The sequence below is a fragment of the Miniopterus schreibersii genome (assembly GCF_964146895.1).
Source record: "Miniopterus schreibersii genome assembly, chromosome: 8".
Classification (NCBI taxonomy): domain Eukaryota; kingdom Metazoa; phylum Chordata; class Mammalia; order Chiroptera; family Miniopteridae; genus Miniopterus; species Miniopterus schreibersii.
Window position 1 is genome coordinate 5,934,490 of NC_138109.1, and position 20,114 is coordinate 5,954,603.

A 20,114-nucleotide genomic window follows, 5' to 3' on the forward strand; every position below is an offset into this window, starting at 1 on the left:
GAGGGGGGTCGCGATGGCTGCTTGCCTGCCGAGGCTCCCGGTACTGAAGTAGCACCGCCTGGGAAGGGCCTGGCTCCCTGGCGAGGAGCTTTCCCGCTCGCGACCTGGTTCCACCCTCCCGGCAGCGCTGGCCCTGGGGACGGCCTTGACCCCCGAGGAAGCTCAGGCTGCTTGCGGCTGCCTCCCGGGGCCTCCTGCAGCTGGACGGCGGCCGCACGCTGGGGGGGCCTGGGCAGGTTTTTGGTTTTTGGTACCTGGGACGTACTTTCACATGGGGGCTAAGGCGGTGTTTGGGGGCTCAGACAGACAAGAAATTGAACCCCGGGTGTCCTTTCTGGCAATGGGCCCTTGAACAAAGGCTACGTTTTTGTAACCTGGAACAATAAAAATCCCTCCTGGAGGGTGTTGCTGGAGACACACATGATAGAAGCTTCGTACAGAGCCTGTTGTTATTAGCAAGAGTCATTTTAAAAATGCAGCACCCTGGATAGTCAGTGTCCTCTCTACCTACTGCTCCATCAGAAGTCCAAGTCTTCCTTGCCTGGCTGGCAAAGCCACTCCCATCGGAGTGGCCCCAAGGACAGGCCTAGGTGGCGCCTCACATCCCGCCGCTCCAGGCCCTGGCATGGCGGGCTCAGCTCACCAAGGCCCCTCTCAGCTAACACTGCGTTGATCCCCACCACGGGCCATCTTGAGGATTAACTAATCCATCACGTGGAGACCTCTGAAAAGTGCCAATATGGCCGAGGCTATTGTCAGGCCGACCGGAAACGGAGTTCACCGGTTCTCTGGCTTCCAAGACATTCGAGCTGAGCCTTGCAGCCGGACTAGCCTTCCACCGGCAAGCTCGCCGGTCTGCCCACCTGCTGCTAGACCTTTTTGATCCATCTCTTTGTTTCCTTAAGGGTCAGTGAGGGTGAAAAGATAAAGGGATCAGGATTCCAGACCCCAGAGAGCTTTTGTTTGTGTTTCTAATAGAACGGAATACATTACACTCTCCTTCTGGGCATCAGCAGCCTGTGGACTCAAAACAGTTTTCAGATTACACCTTTCTGATTTTGGTTTTTGTAAACCTCAAAGGTCCCTGGGAATCTACAGGGTGGGTTTGTTTTTTTTACCCTCTGATGTGGGATCTCCATAATAAAAACAAACACACACAGCAATTCATTTAGCTCATCACTGGATTTTTATTGAGTTCCTACTGTGTGTTCCGCAGTAAACCAGGAGCTCAGAAGGCTCCTGAGGGAAAGAGAAACTGCCATAGGTTTAGACCTACTAGGCGCTATGAGGAACTTCAATTGCATAATTTCATTCAAGTCTCACAACACTAGGAACTAGGTATTATTATCCCATTTCACAGGTGAGGAAAGAGATTCAGACATTTCCATAAGTTGTCCATGGTCATTCGTAGAAGCAGGAGCTAGAATTCCCATCCAGGGTAGTCCGCCTGTACCATCTGGGTCCTACCCACTAGAATAGTGGGGATTATCAGATTATCAAGTTTATCAAGTTTCAGCTGGTTAAGAGCAGGTGGGGTTTGGGTAGGGGGGGAGGGCCTGATAGTCAGGAGGACTTCCTGGAGGAGGCAGCCCAGAGGTTCACTGTTAAGGACCTAAGGCTCAGGGTAGAGATGGAGGAGGGTGTGCCATTTGATGCTGGTCTGGGAAGGAATGAACTGAAGGCAGATAATGGCAACAGCAGGCCCTGAGGTCAGCTGGGTACAGCCTGGGGCTGAGAGGTGGGAAGCCTGGCAGAGCTGTCTGGACCTGATGAGGTGGCAGCAGGGCCCCAGCCACTAGGAGCCAGGGAGGGACGGAAGTAACAGCAATGCCTGGAGAGGATGACTCTGCAGTGCTGGTTGGAAGGAGTGGAAGGGTGGCCTGGAGACCGCAGGGGCCAAGCCGGTCCCTTGGCAGGGGTCCACCCAAGGGGAGCCTAGTCTTCCTGGACTCAGGGGAGGGGGTGGCAGGGGAAGCAGAGGTGGAATCTTCAGGCTTTGGTGGAGGCCTTTGAGGCACAAAGGACAGGGAAGAGCATATTCAGGACAGATTGCTTTGAAACCCTCAAGTCTCATCACGCCTCTGTTCACTGCTGTTTGAGGTCATTCTTCTAGGATTAAGTCCAAATCCCTCACAATCTGGCCTGGAGCTACCTTTTTCTTTGGCTCCTGGTCCATGGCTCTCTTAAATGAGTCCTACACTCTCCACGGAGGGAGTGACTCATTCCCTCCCAGCCTCCACAGTGCCCACCCCTTCCACCCCACCCCAAGCTGGTCTCCACAAGCCCTCCAGCCGGCCAGCCAGGCCCTCTCTGCAAACAAGGCTGTGACAATCACAAGTCCTTGTGCAATCACCTTTGGTAGCTCTTCCAGCACAGTCTGGAGTAATTAATGTTGCACTGTCATTTAACTTCGGCTGTTGGGGTCTCCCTGATGCCACAGTCCGGTCCTGGAGGGCCAGTTTCTCTTTTTACAGTAGCCATCTCCACTGGGGAAGTCATCACCTTAGTTTTCAAATCTGCAAAATGGAGCCAATAATGTCTCATAGTGCCCGGCCCACAGGAGCCCTCCATGACTGCTCCAGTTCTTTCCCCTAGTTTGGGGGGGTGGGGTCAAGGGAAGATGGGGGCCCCAGGACAGGAGGGAAGGGGAAGACCCATGACTCCCGTAGGGGTCCAATTGGGAGGGCCCTTCTGGGTCTCTGCATTTCTAAGCAGCGCCGCTAGCATCACACCAAGACTCTCTAGAAAGGGCGGGCGCACAAGCCCCCTTTACCGAGCCACACACGGACCTGCAGCAGATGGAGGAACCTGAGTTACAAATTCAGTTCGGACTCCCCGGGACCGGCGCCCGCGCGGGGCTGGAGCCCCCGCAGCACGTGCGCGCAGCCCGACTGTTTACAAAGCGCGGCTGGCTGACCTCCCACCCCCGAGCCCCGCCCGACGCGGCGGGCGCCCTCCCGCCGCCCTACTTAGCGGGAGACACCGACGTCCTGCGAGGAGACGCGACGCGACTCGCCCGAAGTGCCAACGTGTTGGCGCTCAGGGGCCACGGGCTGCGCCCTCCCTGCAGCGGGGTCTGCGCTCCTCCGGGCACGGCTCGCTCGGCTCCGGAGCCTGGGCAGGCGCGTGGGGATGTAGAGCGGGGGCTCTGGGCTGCGCCCGGGGCGGGGGTGCACTGCCCCCCCCCCCGACCCTCCCGCCCGGGAACCACCCCGCTGGCGCGCGCCCCTCCCCAGCCCCCTGCGCGCTCTTCGGGCCGCCGCGCGCGCGCCCCGCCGGCACCCCCTCCCGGCCCCGCCCCTCGCCCTGGCCCCGCCCCTCCCCGCCCGCCGCCGCCCCGCCCCCAGCCGGGTACCGTCGCCGGACCCGAGAGAGAGCGCCGCCGCCATCTTAGTTGCTGCCGCCGCCTCCGGCGAAGCGCTGCCTGCGCGGAGGGGAGGGCGCTCGCGGCCCGAGCGCGCGGCCCAGAGGGACGGCGGCGGCTCCTCCGCGGACCCCGGTGCTCGCGGCGGCGCGAGGCAGCCGGCTCCGGGCCGCCAGAGACCCCCCCGGGGCGCCCCGCGCGCCTCCCTGCCGCTCCCGCCTCGGGCCGGCCGCGGCGCCGGGAGCCCGAGCGATGCTGCGCCGCCCCGCGCCCGCGCTGGCCCCGGCCGTCGGGCTGCTGCTGGCCGGGCTGCTGTGCGGCGGCGGCTGCGGCGTCCGGGCCGCGCGAGGTAAGCGTCGGCGGGGGGTCGGGGCGCGGGACCGGGCGCCGGTGTGGGGCGCGGGGGTCGGGGCGCAGAGGCCGTGGGCGCGCGCTGCAGGCGCCCCGGGAAGTCGCGCTCCGTCCCGGGCGGGGCACCTGGGCGCTGGCCGCCCCCATCGCAGCCCCGGGTGGTGGCGGCGCGGAGGCGGGGGACGCGCAGACCGGCCGGAGAGTCGGTCCCCCTTCCTCGCAGCGCCCGCAGGCTGGGGCTGCGCCCCCGGGGGAGATGCGGTGGACGTGCGCTGGGTCTCAGATGCGCCTGGGGCTGGGGGCGCACGCACGGTTTGCGGCGCGCGCTTACATAAGAGCCCCCTCCTCCGCATCCCTTTCCAAGATCCCGAGTCTCCGCACCGCGGGCGCCGCATCGTAGCTCCCTCCCTCCTCCTCTGCCTCGCAGGGTCCTTTCAGCGAACGAGCGGGAGCTGAAACTTCATGCTCCCCTCCCACCTTTTCGCCCAGAGGTGAGGCTGCGATGAGGTTTTTAACCTCGGTCTCGCCCCGGGTTGAACCCCTTCGTCTTCTCCACCCCCGGCGCCTCCGTGCGCCTTTTCCTCACGTTACTTGAGATCGTGCTAGGGCTTCGATGGCCTCGGCAGAGCCAAGGAAAGCCGTCTTTGATTCCTTAGGGCCGAAATTGTTTTATGGTTACTTGGCAAGAAATATTTCTTAGCGAACTGGTTATTTTGTTGCTTCAACCTTCATCCGCTTAACCTTTTCAACGCTCCGTGCTTTCTGGTGTTGACTGATGTTGCCAACGGAAAGCTTACGCATTGCAGAGGATACGCTTCCGAATGGATCTTGGAATCGTAGCCGCTTTCCTTGGCCTTGGAGCAGAGTGATCCCGGTGTAGTTTATAGAGTATATTTGGCTGTATTCTTCTGATTTTTTTTTTTTTATAAATTTTTGGGGGTGGGGAAGGGTTGATGCAAGTCTAGATGGTCGTATTTCAGTTCAGCGAGCTTTTAAACAAATCTCGGTTTGCTCTTCCTTGGTGACATATGGAGAGAACTATGGTTAACAGTCTAAAGGGCAGAAGAGGCAAGTGCACCTTTCGTCCCGCGTTCCTGTCTCCGCAGGGAGGAGGATAAACTTCTCTCATTTCATTTCTAACGTTCTGTTGACTGTGTCAGATTCGGATCTTAGTATCCAATTGCTCTGGATTTTTAAAAGTTACATCAAGCTCAGTTTGAAACGTTCTTTCCAGATGTGGGATGGAGGTCTCACAGTCTAACATGTCCGAGCAAAAAAAATGTCAGTTTAGCTTCTCTTGGGACAAACACATTTTTAAAATATGTGCTTGGGTTGGGTATTTGGGCAATAGTTCAAATGTATTTAGTTCGGTCAGTGATGACATTTCCTGTTAAAATCTGTATTTTCTTCTTCTTACTATTTTTTGGTCTCTTCGCCTACATTTGCTACTCACTGCGCAAGGGGTCTCATTAGCCCATGGGCGTTATTGAGACACGTAAACAGTGCAAGTTTCAATATCAAGCACCTTCCCTGTGACGCACTAACAAGTCCTGTGTGGAAGACGGCTCGAGTCCTTGGTAATCTGCTAACTTTCTCTAAGCTTTTCTTGGTGCATTTATGGCACTTAAGGATTCTTAGTCTTCAAAATAAAAACATTTAAACATCAGTTACTCTGTTGCTTTCTTTTTTTTCTCGCAAGTTGGAAAATGGGGACTATTGCATGAAATGCTGATAAAATGATTTCATTTTGAAATGTTACAAATGAATTTTCTACGTAAATATGAAATTTGTGGAGACACATTCCGTGGGCTTACTTTAAAAGATAATCATATCAGATAATAATGTGAATTTTTTACTGCTGCAGACAGTATGACATTAGGAACTGCTGTTCATACTCTAGCTAACCTCTAATAAATATTAATGGGATAAAGATCACGTAGAAATTGCTGGAGAGAATGTTCAGTTTCGTGGTCTAAATTCCATTTTGACTGTTAATTAGTTGTTTTATGGGGAACCCTAAATTTCACTTTCATTGTAGCTGTAGTTCTCAAAAAACAGCAAGTAAACCGCAATATTAGGAGGCATATCCTTAGCATATGTCGTGTCCTAGGCTGCGTACCTTACCTCCAGTCAGTCAATTAGGAAATAGGAAATGAAATAGAGAGTAGAAAGCATCTATGAATATTAAAAACCCCACGTGCAAACATGTAATGTATTTCAAAGCCAGATTAATAATATCGACTGTTATTTTCCTGTTTGTACACAGACGTCTCAGTGAGGCCCCTTCTCATGTTTGAAATTTCATCTCTACCCCCGAACCCCTTGAACCCTCCCTTCGGACTCGCTCCTTTTTCCTGTAGCACTTGCTCTGACCCTTTGTTACTTACTTTGTTTATTGTCTGTCTCACTGGAAGGCGTGCCCCAGGATGGAAGGGTGTCTGCACAGTCTTGTCTGCATACGTATCCTATTTTCTTTCACCTGACAGATAAATGTGATACACTGAACAAAGCGTTACAGACATAAGAGCATATATACAACAGCTTAAATTCTGCTACATGAGTGTCGGACTAAATCAGTAGGTAATTTTCAAGGGCCCTTCTGTTGATTGCAGTGTTGGGGATATTAGATCAGAAAAATCTGTAGCAGCTTTTGGAGGCTGTAGCTCTGTAGCTTCCATTTTGAGTCCATTTAAAAAAATACTATAATTCTCAGCCTTTTTAGAAAAATTTTTTTAAAATTCTTTTTTAGCGAGAGAGGAAAGGAGAGAGAAAGAGAGAGAGAAACATTGATTGGTTGCCTCCCACACACCCGGGCTGGTGATCAAACCCGCAGCCCGGGTATGTGCCCTGACGGGGACTGGAACCGGCGGCCTTTCGGTGCTCGGGGTGACGCCCGACCAGCTGAGCCACAGCGGCCAGGGTTTAAGTGGTTTCTTAGTTTGTTACCACGATCTTCAGAAGCAACTTTGAGGAAAAGGTCGTTTGAATATAGATGTCAATATTATGCTTAATCTAGCATTTTTATTGTTAAAGTAAATTTCATTTATTTCACATAGGAGACTTATAATGCTGAAGAAATAATAAAACATTAATGATTCTGAATGTATGCCGATTTAAGAGCTGTAACTGATTAACTGGAATCTCCAGTTGAGGAGAATCTATCTTTGGCTACATGCTACTTTTAGGAGGAAAAGCAGTTTCATAGGGATTCATCTTCAAAAGGAAGTTTTAGGAGTTCATATCATGCATTATCTGTGCCAGTACTATTTGATTTTTGAGCAGAAGCAGTATTTCAGTTTTAGATAGGAGGAATATGACCAATAAGTGAAATTTTAATAAAATATAACAACATTATTTTTGCATTGAAGTTAGAAGGTCCTGTAATTCCATGAAACTACTTTCAGGACTTGGTTATGTTTATTAAACCAACTTTTCATGTTTAAAATGAGGAACCTGAGGGATGTTAAAATTTTAGTACACAAAAAAGGATTGGATTATTTTTATTATTGCTTTGTAAGACAGGGAAATGTAATTTCTGAGGTAGGGTTTTCATTTATGAGCATTGATACAAAATAGGAGGTCTGATTATCCTGGAAGTCACCCAGAGTCTATTTTTCACATATTCTGGTTGAGGTTTTAGATCATTATGCTTTTATTTTATTTTTAGAAATATGCTTTTATTGGTTTTAGAGAGAGAGGAAGGGGGGGCAGAGAGAGAGAGAAACATCAATCAGTTGCCTACTGCACACACCCCGACTGGGGATTGAACCCCCAACCTGGCCATGTGCCCTGACCTGGAATCCAACCTGCGTGACCTTTCGGTGCACAGGACAGCACTCAACCAACTGAGCCACACCAGCCACGGCCAGATCATTATGGTTTTAAAAATAAACCTTGCTTTTTCTGTGGCCTTCATTTGGTAAGAACAGAGGTACTTAAAGAGAAATGTGTCTTTTTATAAAAGAAATTTAGGATAGTGACTTGTTACAAAATACAGACCTTCAGGGATACGGACTCGAGAGTGGTGGGAATGATGGATGCAATGTTGCGTTCTTGCATCGTTCAAAAAACCCTCAAAAATGACATTTCGACAGTAGTTGAGACTGTTCAGGCCAGAGATAGGAACCCTCAAACTATGACAGTTCCCTGCCCATATGTCAGGCTGATGTGGGGTGCCCAACTTTTCCATAGAGCCCCCGCCACCTAGGAATTGGGGTGTGGTGTACACTTGTCCCTGATTCGATAGGCCCTTCCCTGTTTTAGGAATATTTTTTGTTCTTTCTCTCACTTAGCTATAGGTTGATATTATTAGGTTAAATTTTTTCACTAAATTTGTTGCTAAGGTTTTTTTATTTTTAAAGTTCTAGGCGAAGTTTCTGTTATTTCAAAGTAACTGAATTTAGAACATCTTTAAAACCCTGTAAGACACATCTGAAAGCTACCGTCCTTCCATGCCAGACCCCCGGTAGGACGTGGGTGGCAGGTAGCACAGTAAAGGAAGAAGCACATGTGTGTGTTTTAACCTCTGGTGAGGCGTGAACGTTACAGTCGTCTGCTTTGGACCAGTCTGATTCTCTTGTGACAAGAACTTCTGTAGAATCTGGTACTTTTCAAGTCTACCTTGACCTAGATAATTCCTTAAACTCATTGTTTAGGACAAAAGACGACTTTCTTTTCCTACATCTACTCTTTTTTTTAAAAAAAAAGTTTTAAACAAGCTTTATTGAAATGTAATTCACACACCATAGAATTCACCTTTTAAAAAATACACGATTCAGTGTGCATCCATCACCACTGTCTAATTTCAGCACGTGTTTATCACCCCCGGAAGAATCCCCATAGCCCTTAGCTGTCCCTCTGAGTTCCCCTGGCCACCACTAACCTGGGTTTGCCCGTTCTGGCCATTTCACAGCAGTGGAACTGTAGGATTCGTGGCCTTTTGTGACTGGTTTCTGTCACTTGGCATGACGATTTCAAGGTTCATCCGTGCTATAGCCTGTGTCAGAGCTTCATTTCTTTTTGTGGATGAACATTTGCTGTAGGTTTGTGTCCCTCTAAAACTTATATGTCGAAACCTAACCCCCAGTGTGATTAGGTCATGAGGGTGGAGCCCTCATGGACTGGATCAGTGCCCTTGTAAAAGGGACCTCAGACATCTCTTGCCCTTTCCACCGAGAGAAGACCCAGCGAGAAGATGGCAGTCAAAGACCCAGAAAGCGGGCTCTCGCCAGGCACCACATTTCCTGGCACCTTGATCTTGGGTCCAGCCTCCAGAATGTGAGAAATAAATTTCTGTTGTTTATAAGCCATCCAGTCTCTGTTATTTTATTACAGCTGCTTAAGCAGACTGAAGTGTTCCATCGAATGGGCATCCGCATCCGTTTTTCCGTTCATCAGCTGGTGGACCTTTGGGTTGGTTCCCACTTGGCGGCTGCCGTGAGCAGTGCTGCTGCGAACCTCGGTGTGCCGATTCTCACGTGTTCACGTAGTTTCACTTCTCTTGGGTAGACACCCAGGAGGGGAATTGCTGGGTCTTACGATAACTATGCTCAGTATTTTGAGGAACTGCCAGACTGTTTTCCACAGTGGCTGCACCGTCCTTACATTCACTCTTGACCCCATAATTACTCCAGGAGCATCCCTCTAACCAGATACATATTTCACAGTTGTCAGTGAGTTTTCTTATTAGAGTTTTAAGTCGCTGATATTTTTCCTGCGCTAGGGACAGACCTGCAGTTCATCCATCCAGCTTCCTCCTTGGCCGTTATCTCCCCTGTCTTTCCCGCCCAGGACCTTAGACTCTGAGTTGAAAGGAACTTTGAAAGGCCTGTCCCCTGCACGTAAGCAGCCTTCCCTGCCGCACAGACCTACCTTCGCACGTCCCTGACAGCTGATCTCTCAGCCTGGGCACTTGCTCGCACACAAAGCAACCCTTTTCTTTAAAACATTGTTTGAGCCTTTAGTCAGCTTTCCTTAGGACTAAATCTTATCCAGCCTTCAAATCTTTGGTGACATCCAGTCCCGCAGCTCTTTGTTGTTACCACCTGTCACTTTAAGAAAGGCCAAGCTCATCTGTGCTCCAGCGTCCGTGCCCCCAGGCCCTGATTTCTGGCCCTGATGAGGAGTGAGCTGGGGCCTAGTCACAGTCACGTGCAGAGAGACTATCTAGGTCCTGGGTCAGGGTGGGTTTTGTGTTTTTAAAAAAATATATGTTTTTATTGATTTCAGAGAGGAAGGGAGAGGGAAAGAAACATCAGTGAGGAGAGAGTCATCGATCAGCTGCCTCCTGCACGCCCCCTACTGGGATCGAGGCCGAGCCCGCAGCCTGGACTTGTGCCCCGACCCCATGTGACTGACGCCACAACCACTGAGCCACCCAGCTGGCGCTGGCTCTTTGATTTTTATTTTTTACTATTTACTATTTGTTATTTACCCAATCTTCAGTGATAGTATAAAACACTTAGGAATACACCTTTAGATTCAAAGTGAATTTTTAAAACAATAAAAATGAACGTCATCTTTGTTTAATACCTACTTAAAATCTAACAAAGACGTATTTATTCTGGTCTCTTCTTAATAATACTGCAGAATTTTTCTTATATAATAGTACTTTTATTTTAAGACCACCAAGAAAAAGATATTGAATGTCATAAACTTAAATCAAAGTATGTAAAACTTAAGAACGATTTGTGTAAGTGGCCTTTAAAGAACATAATTTATTCTAAAATGCAGAATCCAGCGCATTTAATTTTGCATATTTTTAGACGTAGTTAATGATGAATATTGATAGCACCAGCTGCATAATACGTGGGGCCAAGTGCAGAATCAGAGTGAATGCAGGGCCTCTTGGCTCAAAAGTCAAGAATTTCAAGGGGGCAACAGCAATAAACCAAGAGTGGGGGCCCGTCACACTCAGGATGCCGGCCCTGGGCATTGACAGACTGACGCTGCAGAGTCGCCATGGTCAGAACGTGGGCCTGGCCCTGAGGCTTTAGCCAGAGCCCTTGGTCCTCTGGGCACCCTTTCCCGATGAGCCAGCTGATGCCCAGCCCCCTGGGGGCCCCTCCCTGCTGACGCCCCCTCCCCTCATTGGGAGACTTACTCTCTGGTGGCCTCAAGGTGGAGGCTGCACACACCTCTGTGTCCCCAGCACCTGACAAAGGACAGACTACAGTAACTTCACAGGACACAGTGGAGGCTAATTGATGGGGGGTTGCTTTTGATTGGGGGATCAGAGCCTTTGCTTCAAGCCCGTTATGTTTACCTTTAAAACACCTTGACTAATTCATGCCAGTTTCCTCTTACGGACTTAGTAACAAGGATAACACATAATTAAAATTCTCCAATCTCTATTTTTTTTTGCCACGCATTTCAAACATTCATCAGAAGAGCGAGTAAGCAGCAGAATGCACTGGCCGGCATTTCACTTTCCCCCTAGGCCCGCTCGCTGGGAACGGAACGGCGGGGGGTCTGGAAGGTGGGCAGCAGCCACCAACCGCATTCTGACCCCTCCGTGCCCAGCGCCCAGCGCCCTGTGAATGGCTGGGCGCCTCGATGACCCGTAGCCTGGATTTTGAAGCCCTGAGTCGGCAGCGTTTCTCATCTCTCTTCTGAGTTGTTTGTCAATGTCCACTGATACCTGCCCGTGATGCCTGATGAGAGCATTTTCATCTGGCAGCACTTTAAAAGGTCCATCCCTATGCGTATGGAGCCTTCCCTTGCTTAATTAAAAGAAGCAGCTAATAAGCATCTTCTAAATATTTAAAGCCCAGGATAGAAAATGACATAAATGCTTTTTTCAGATGGAATCTGACATTTGTAAACCTTTGCTAACAGGAGGAACAAGTACCAGTGAGATAATTTCATACCATGAGCTCCCCCGCCCCCCAAATCTGACTGGTAATAATAACAGCAACATTAATATTTGATGAAATGTTTTAGGTAGGTCATAAATGCTAGTGATTAATCCACAGTTCATTCCGTTGATAAAGTTTCTTAACTTCGTTTTTTCTAGAACCACTTTTCGCGTATTCTTAGAAGATTTGAGATTTTTTTGAACTACTATAAAAACGTGACGCATAAGCAAAGTATGTCTTCACTGAATTTTTTTCTTGTGAAGTATATGCAGGTGTGGTTTTCAGTGCCGATGGACAGAGTGAAGCCAGGGGCCGTGAGAAAGCGGTCGTCGGCCGTTAGGCTCGGTTTGGGTTGGTTAGACCTGAAGGAAGAAAGCTAAAAAGGTTTCCCAAAGTTTCTGCTTTATCTAGAAACTCAGCTGAGTGGCGTAAGGGGGGCAGAAAGGGATTTGGGGCAAAAGCTGTGTCTTGGCATAGAGCAGTCTTGACTGAGCCTTATTTTTTGGAAACCCAAGTATAGACAGGTAAACTGAGGCAAGATTGTGCAGTGGGCAGTGAGGGGACCCCGACATCTGAGAAACCTCACATGGTGGCTAACAAAACAGTCAGTCCATTCTGGTCAGATAGCGATCTGTTCTCCTGAAATGCTCAGGCAGGTCTGTCTGCTCCATGCTGAGATCTGGTTGCCTGGGTAAAAAACTCACCCCGGGCTGGGATTCCTTGGCCACCGCCTCAGCTCTGTTACTGTCATCTAGTGACTGTCACCTGCCTCAGCCTAGCTCTGTCTTGATGTATTGTTTCCCAGGACCCATTTCTAATTCCCAGGTGACCTGAAAAAAACAATTCATATCAATCTATTAAGAATTCAACTTGGGACTCAAATTATGTTTTCCCCTGGAAACATTGTTACAAATTGTTTAAGCTCCAAAAATGATTGTCGGAAACCAAGTGAAAACCGGGCAAATCTGCAGTAAGCCACAGCACCCCCCATCGCTATTGATAATTCTAGAATGCGACAGTGAGGCGCTCGCCAACGTTCTGTCCATCAGCCGCGGCCCGGCGACCTTGGCCGCCCCGGGAGGGGGCAGCAAGAGGGACAGGTTGGGAAGGGGGGAGCCCAGGGCTTGGCTTCTGAGTGACCCAGCCTGGGAGAGGAGGGCACAGGGTCTGTTCACTGTGATCTTGAACAGGAAGAAAGGGGGCCCACAAGACACCCCGGTGCCCAGCGCGGGAGTGGGGACGGGAGGTGGGCGAGCTGGAGGAGGGGCAGGGCCCGCAAACCCGGGCCCTCCGCAGGCTGGGCGGCCACTGCGAGGAGCTGTGTGCAGGTCGACCTTCCCGAGAATACGTACTAATGTTCGTTATTTCAAGGAATGACTCATGGTCAGATGTACTTAATGTTTTTCATCAAAGAAAATCTCAAGAATTCTATTTAAAGCTGTTCATTGAATTTCTTAAGCTCCTAAATCTATATCACGTTTGTTCCTTTGTATTTTACTGCATCGAATGTAAAAAATGTATTTTACACCACCTGCAAATAGCCGCTGTGGGATTTCTGTGTGTCGTTTACCAGAAGTCACCCATGCTAAATTATACCGACATAGTGACTTCTGACGGTCGTGATAAAGGCTCTGCTAACTGCAGGCCTCCTCTCCGAATTTTATAATACAGGCTGACAAGTTGACCTCCAAGGCCCTGTTTCCCTAGTATGTTATGTGGACTCACCTAAGTTTGAGAAATGTGTTAAACAGGCTTCATTACTGCAGGACTTGCCAGACCTTCAGCGTGCTCATGTGCGTAGAAGAAAGACTGAGTGGACGATATAGTCAACATTCATGCAACAAACTCGACCATGGACTCCTCCTGAGGCATCTCGGGCACCAGTGTTCCTTGGGACACACTTTGGGAAATGGTGCTCCAGATGTCCCCCTACCTCCTTACTGTAGGAAAAGTACAATTTAGAGCAAAGAAGAGTAAGTTAAGATGACCCAAAATACTGCCTCTGAGATCATTCGTCCTAATTAACACTTGGATGTGTCTCTAGAATGACAGTGAGAACATTATAAAACACCCTGTATAACATCCATTAGAGGATGTGGTAGGATCGGTAGGGTTCCCAGGTGTCAGGACCCCTGTATTCTCAAAAGTTATCAAGAACCCCAAAGAGCTTGTGTTTATGTGGGCTCGATTAGAAATTAAACTGAGACCCTATGAAAATATTTATTATCTTATTTAAAACCGCAGTAATAAACCCATTAGGTGGTAACAGCATACATTTAATGAAAAGTAACTCCATTTTTTAAAACAAACAATTTAGTAAGAAGACATTTCTGCTAATCTCTTTTAACTCGTGTTTAGGAGGAGACTGGGATTCCGCATTCTACCCATTGCTGTCTGTTGTTTGGTTGAAGTAGATGAAGAAAATTCGGCCTCACACAGATATGTAGCTGTGTGAGGGCTCTGCGGACCCCTTGAAAGGGTCTTGGGGGACCCCCCAGGAGTCCTCGGACCACATTCTCATAACTTGCTGGTGGGCGGTGGGTGATGTCAGAATGCAGTTGGGGGCTGTTTCACTAGTGATTTGCTTCTAAATGATAGCTGAAGCAGCAAAGGAAAGCTTGCAAATGATTTACTTAAAAAAAAAATTAGAGTTAATTGAGCTTATTCCTATAACCACGTCTGTCATTTACACTGTCACTTGCTTTCTTGAGTGAGAAGACAGGCGTGGAGCAGCATGGGTGGGCCTGGAGATTATCATGCTGAGTGAAGTAAGCCAGACAGAGAAAGACAAAAACCGTATGATCTCACTTATATGTGGAATCTAATGGACAAAATAAGCTAACAAACAAAATAGAAGCGAGGCATGGCTACATGGAACAGACTGACGGAGCTCAGAGGGGAAGGGGAGGGGGGACTGGATGAAAGAAGGTGAAGGGATTAGCCAGAGGACATAAATGCATAGCCCACGGACACAGACACAGTGTGCTGATGGGGGGGGGGGTGCATCTGTAAGAGTGTCAACAGGAAAAACAAAGTTTAAAAAAAAATGACGGGCGTGGAGAATGGGCCCTCATTCTAGACCTGGATTTGCCTACAGTGTACAGCACACCTCTGCTGCCCCCGGTGAGGGGTGTAGACGTGGCTGGCAGTCCCTCTGTGTGTCTCCAAGACTACTTTTTTTGTTTTTTAAAATATATCTTTATTGATTTCAGAGATAGGAAGGGAGAGAGAGAGAGATAGAAACGTCAATGAAGAGAGTCATTGATCGGCTGGCTGCCTCCTGCGTGCCCCCGACTGGAGATCGAGCCCACAACCCGGGCATGTGCCCTGACCGGGAATCAAACCGTGATCTCCTGGATCCTAGGTCGATGTTCAACCACTGAGACCCGCCCGGCTGGGTGTTTTTCTTTTTAACTTTACTAAAGGACATGTTCTTAATGGGGGAGAAGATGGGAATAGATGGAAAAGCATAAGTAGACGTTAAAACCAGGTTTATTTGGGTTTATTTTTTGGTAGTATACATTTCCCGTATTAGTATTTTCTGTAGCACGAAATCTAGGAAAAAATCAAGCATGTATTTTTTTTTAAAGATTACCATCTTTGTTTTTTTTCCCTCATAAGATGGCCCTTTGGAGACCTTTTAATGGCTGGTTTCATTGTAAAAGTGCTTTTTATAAGTACCACGCTAACAGAAGCCTGGATTGCCGTTCGCTTTATTTTCCTGAAAAACTGTTGGGTGCTTTCTCAGAATCTGGGATAAGTCGCGCGTGGGCTTGTGCCTGTCCTGTTCGTCTGGGTGGGCGGTGGTGGTTTGTTGGTTTGTTTGGCGTTGCCCTTGTTCACCCGTGATCCAGCTCTTGGCTGAACTACATCCCGCAACTCCAGTGTCCCCTTGGGAGGTCATCTAACCCTTTCCCCGCTTTTATGATAAAGTCCTCCCTGCGCTTTTAAAATCTGGCAATTTGTCTTCCCACTAAAATGATCTCTGGTTACTTATGTATCATTGCATTAGAATGTTAACCTATCGCTGATCTGTCTTTAAAAAGCAGCTTCTGAATTATTTGGCTAGAATTCTAGAAATGGAAGGGATGTTAGATACCATGTATCTCAAAAAGCCCCTTTACCAAAGGGGAAAACAATTGAAGTTGTTACTGTGGTCGGTATATTTTTGTAGCTGAGTACGAAAAGTAGGAATATAGTAGGGGCCAACCAAGAGTCTTTAACCCGGTGTCTTCCTGTAATAGACAATAATCAGAAGCTGAAACTTCGTAACTTTGGGTGAACAGGAAAGATTATAAAATTGGACAGGAGTTTTAAAAGTTCTGAAGAAAGTCTACATTGTATTAACTAAGTGACATTCTTTGTACTCCTGTAGCACTTTTTACGCGACTACCTCAGAAATGCCCACGCCGTGCCCAAGTCACAGCTCGGGCTCCACAGAGCTTTAGAAATGCCATCGGGTGCCGCGTTTGCTGTGCCCTCTCTGCAGTGAGCACGGGCCTCGGCGAGCTCGCCTCTGCCGGGCCCACGCAGGCAGGGACCCCTTTCGTCGCGGAGGGCGGCCTTCGCTGTCAGCGTCTGCCCCTGGGTCCCCACAGAATGAAGGCTGGCACCATGGGAGTGTAGGGGAACGGTTAAGGACATAGACTCTGGAGCTAAACTATTGGGGTTCAGGTCCCAGCTCTGCTGTTCATTTGCTGTGTGCTGTTGAACAGGCTACTTAATCTCTCTGTGCCTCAGTTTCTTCATCTGTAAAAGCAGGATATCAGTACCTATCTCGTAGGGTTGTTACAAAACCGATTTTCTAAGTGTTTAGAACACTATTATGGTCAGCATTATGCTTGCTGTTTTATGAACTCAATTCCAAATAACTCCCCCCCCCTTTTAAAATTGAGGTGAAGTTCACATTACAGAAAAGGAACATAGCTTTCAAAAAATTTAATAAGCTTTATTTTTTTAGAGCAGCTTTAGGTTCATAGCAGAATCGAGTGGACCATACAGAGAGTTGCCATGTACCTGATCCCCACGTGCACAGCCTCCCCCACTGCTGACACCCGCACCCTAGTGGTTCATCCATTGCCACCGAGGACTCTGCCTTGACAGCGTAGCCGCCCAGAGCCCACAGTTCACGCTAGGGTTCGCTCTTAGTGTTGTACGTTTTATGGGTTTGAACAAATATATGACGTGTCCACTATTACAGTGTCATGCAGAGCAGGTTCACTGCCGTAAAAATCCTCTGTGTCCTGCCTGTTCATCCCTCCCTCACCTCTAACCCCTGGCAGCCACCGATTCTTTTGTCTCCATAGTTTGGCTTTTCCAGATGTCACATAGTTGGATCACACAGTAGGTAGCTTTTCAGATCGGCTTTTTTCACTCAGCAAGATGCATTTAAGTTTCCTCCATGTCCCTTCATAGCTTGATGGCTCATTTTTTTTAAAAATTTTTACTATTTTATTTTACTTTATTGTTGATACTGTTACAGATGTGATAGCTCATTTCTTTTTAGCACTGAATAATATTCCGTTGTGTGGATGGACCACGGTTTATCCGTTCACCTACTGGAGGGCATCTTGGTTTCTCTCAGACTTTGGCAATATGAGTAAAGCTGCTGTGAAAACGTCCACATGCAGGTTTTTGCGTGGACAGAAGTTTTCCACTCATTTGGGTAAATACCAAGGAGCATGGTTGCTGGATCCCACGACCAGTCTGCTCAGTTTTGTAAGAAACGGCTGCACTGTCTCCTAACGTGGCTGCCCCACGTGCGTTCCCACCGGCAGTGAGCGGGGTTCCTGCGCCCCCCCCCCCCCGGCCTCACCAGCACTTGGTGGTGTCAGGGCCCTGGGTGTCGGCCGTTCTAACTGGGGGTGTAATGGTGTCATCATTGTTTTAATTTGCATTTCCCTGGTGACATAGGGCGTGGAGCATCCATCCTCCCACTCGCAGACCTCCCGTGGTGAGGTGGCTGGTGGTTTCCTTATTGTTGGGTTCTTTGTACCTTTCGGCTGACAGTCCTTTATCACACGTGTCTTGTGCAAATATTTCCTCCCAGTTTATGGCCGTCTTCTCATTCTCTTGATAGTGTCTTTTGTAGGGCACAAGTTTTTCGTTATAATTATGTCCAGCCTGTCATCTCTTTCTCTCGTGGATTGCGTGTCTCTGGTGCTGCATCTAAAAAGTTAACACCATTCCCATCGTCATCTAGGAGTTTTACAGTTTTGCGTTTTACATTTAAGTCTCTACCCACTTGGAGTTAATTTTTGTGAGGGGAGTAAGGTCTGTGTCTGGGTTGGTTTTTTCCCATGTGGCTGCCCGGTTGTTCAGCACCATTTGTTGAAGAGTTTGTTGCATTGCTCCTTTGTGAAGGACCAGTTCACTGCGTTTATGTGGGTCTGTTTCCGGGCCCTGTTCTGTGGCACTGACCTGTCTGTTTTCACCAGTGCCTCCCGGTACTGATTACTGTAGCTTCCTGTCAGTTTTGTTCTTGCCCTGCGACACTGGGGTGGCTCTCGTGGTCGTTTGCCTCCAGCCGTGAAGTCTGCCCGCCTGCCTGGTTTCTCTCTCCCCGTGTGCCCCGTGGTGTAGACGCCGCCTTTCAGGCGGGCAGGGGGCTCAGTGGGTTTCCGCGCAGGGGCGGAGTTGGAGTGCGTGGCGCGAGCGCCCCTGCTCTGAGCTCGGCCGCCCGTCGCACCAGCGCCACTGAACACGAGCCCGGGTCCCGCCTTCACGCTGGTGTGGGACCCTGGGCCTCACTTCTCGATGCTTCGTCCTGGCGCTAGCCTTTGCTTGTGTTCGTTTCTGGTGCATCGTGTCTCCCTGCGTGTGACCCGCCAAGTAACTTTGAATCCTGACAACACATGCCACCCGGTCGTGTCCTCAATCTCCGTGTGAGGGTTGAAGAGAGCCACCCAACCGTGAGATTCACGGGGTCCCCAGGGACTGTTCCGGGCTCCGGGCTCGCTCCTCGGTGACCGTGGGTGGTCGGTCGGCCCGTCTAAGTCCACCCAGTCCCCACTCCCCGTCTGTTCTCAGTCACAGGCGGCGGGGAGCGGCCTTGACGCCGGCCGAGCTCCGTGCCCTGTGCTAGGCGCGGGCGAGCTGGCCGGCAGGTCTCCGTCGGGCCGGGCCCTTCGCGGACCACGGCTGACGCGGCTCCAGCTTCCCGTGCGCCCCCGGCCGCCCTCTCGGGAAGGCTTGCACACCCTGCTCCTGCGAGATGCCACCGCTCTGTGGCGTCCTTTCCTTCTCTGAGGAAATTGTGCCCACGGTCAGCGTCGCTCTCACCGACGGAGAGTTGAAAGGTCCGCCTTCTGTGGGAGCCAGGTGCCGTGCTCCATGCGCGGGGCAGTTCTGTCTACACGTCCTCTCAGGGCCCTGGGTCAGACACCCCCAGCAACTTGGGGGGCATGCCCTCTTCTTCCCGGGCCCCAGCCCGGGGTCCCCCGTCGTCACACCGAGTCGGCTCTAACACAGACGTGCCTCCTGAGAGGCTCAGTGGCAGAGGAACGGCGAGCCGTTTCATTTTCCGTGTTTATTGTAGAAACGTTGCAGCCCTTATTGTGTCAGTAACGTGGGAACTCTGGAAAAGCGTTCGTCTGGCTATCGTTAATACTGCCCGGCTTCCCTCACAGAGACTCCAGATGCCCCCGTCCGGAGCCCTCTGTGCCACGTTTGCCCATTGCTGGCGAGCCCTGCCACCTGCCCAGCCCCGGCCGCCTGGCCGACTCACACTCCGGGGTGCAGCCCAGCAGGTGGATTGCGGGGAGGTGTCGCGAACATTCTGCCTCGCGGTGGTCAGACCGCTGCTGTGGTGACGAGTGGAGGCGCGTCCGTGGCCCTCTGGTTTGGCCTTCCCTCCTCTGTTAGGATACCACTTTTAACCATTTTAACGGGATGTTTCTCTGGTTGCCCACCTCCTCGCTACAGAGATAAACATCTGAATGAGGGAGGCGCATTTTCCAAACCCCCCCCTTTACTCATAAAATCGTATACCTGCTCAATATTCACACAGGACCAGCCACCACCTGAGGGGACAGAGCTTGAAAACCCTCCTAGGACCCTCCGGACCTAATCCCAGGCCCACCCTCGCTGGTCAGAGAGGACCCCCCGGCTCCCTGGGGGTGTTGACCGCAGACCGCGTCGCCTCTGGGGTGTTGCAGGATTCAGGCCAAATGTGGCCTCTGTTTCCTGGGATACTGTAGCCAAGGGCAGGGCTCGGGGCCCCAGGGCTCCGTGCAGCGTCCCTGGTCGGGGAGCAAGGCCGGCTGCTGGGACCTGAGAGAAAGCCTGTGACCCGGAGCACTTCCAGCTGGCCCCCTCCCCCTGGGAGACCCCTGGTTCCTGAGTTGAAGGACTGTCTCCCCTGCGCACCTGCTGGAACTTCTCGAGGAGTCGTGCGGGAGCTTTTCCACCGGAAGTCTTACAGCTGGACGTGAGCCCCCGTGTTAGTGACCGTCCCAGCACATCTGCGACATTAGAGAGGCTCTCGGTTGATTCGGGAGGTTGGCGAAGCTCAGGAGACTGAAGTAAACAAGGAGACGCGCCCG

General features: G+C 50.3%; 1 protein-coding gene across 4 annotated transcripts in view; it reads left to right on the top strand.

The window, feature by feature from the left end:
* The first annotated feature begins 3,388 nt into the window (after positions 1-3,388).
* CLSTN1 (calsyntenin 1) overlaps positions 3,389-20,114 on the top strand; it is a 55,134-nt gene continuing 38,408 nt past the window's right edge. For all 4 annotated transcript variants that reach the window (XM_081144957.1, XM_081144959.1, XM_081144958.1 and 1 more), the window contains exon 1: positions 3,389-3,713. In XM_081144957.1, coding sequence (XP_081001083.1) covers positions 3,617-3,713 — 97 coding nt within the window. In that variant the 5' untranslated portion in view covers positions 3,389-3,616. The remainder of the gene's footprint in view (positions 3,714-20,114) is intronic.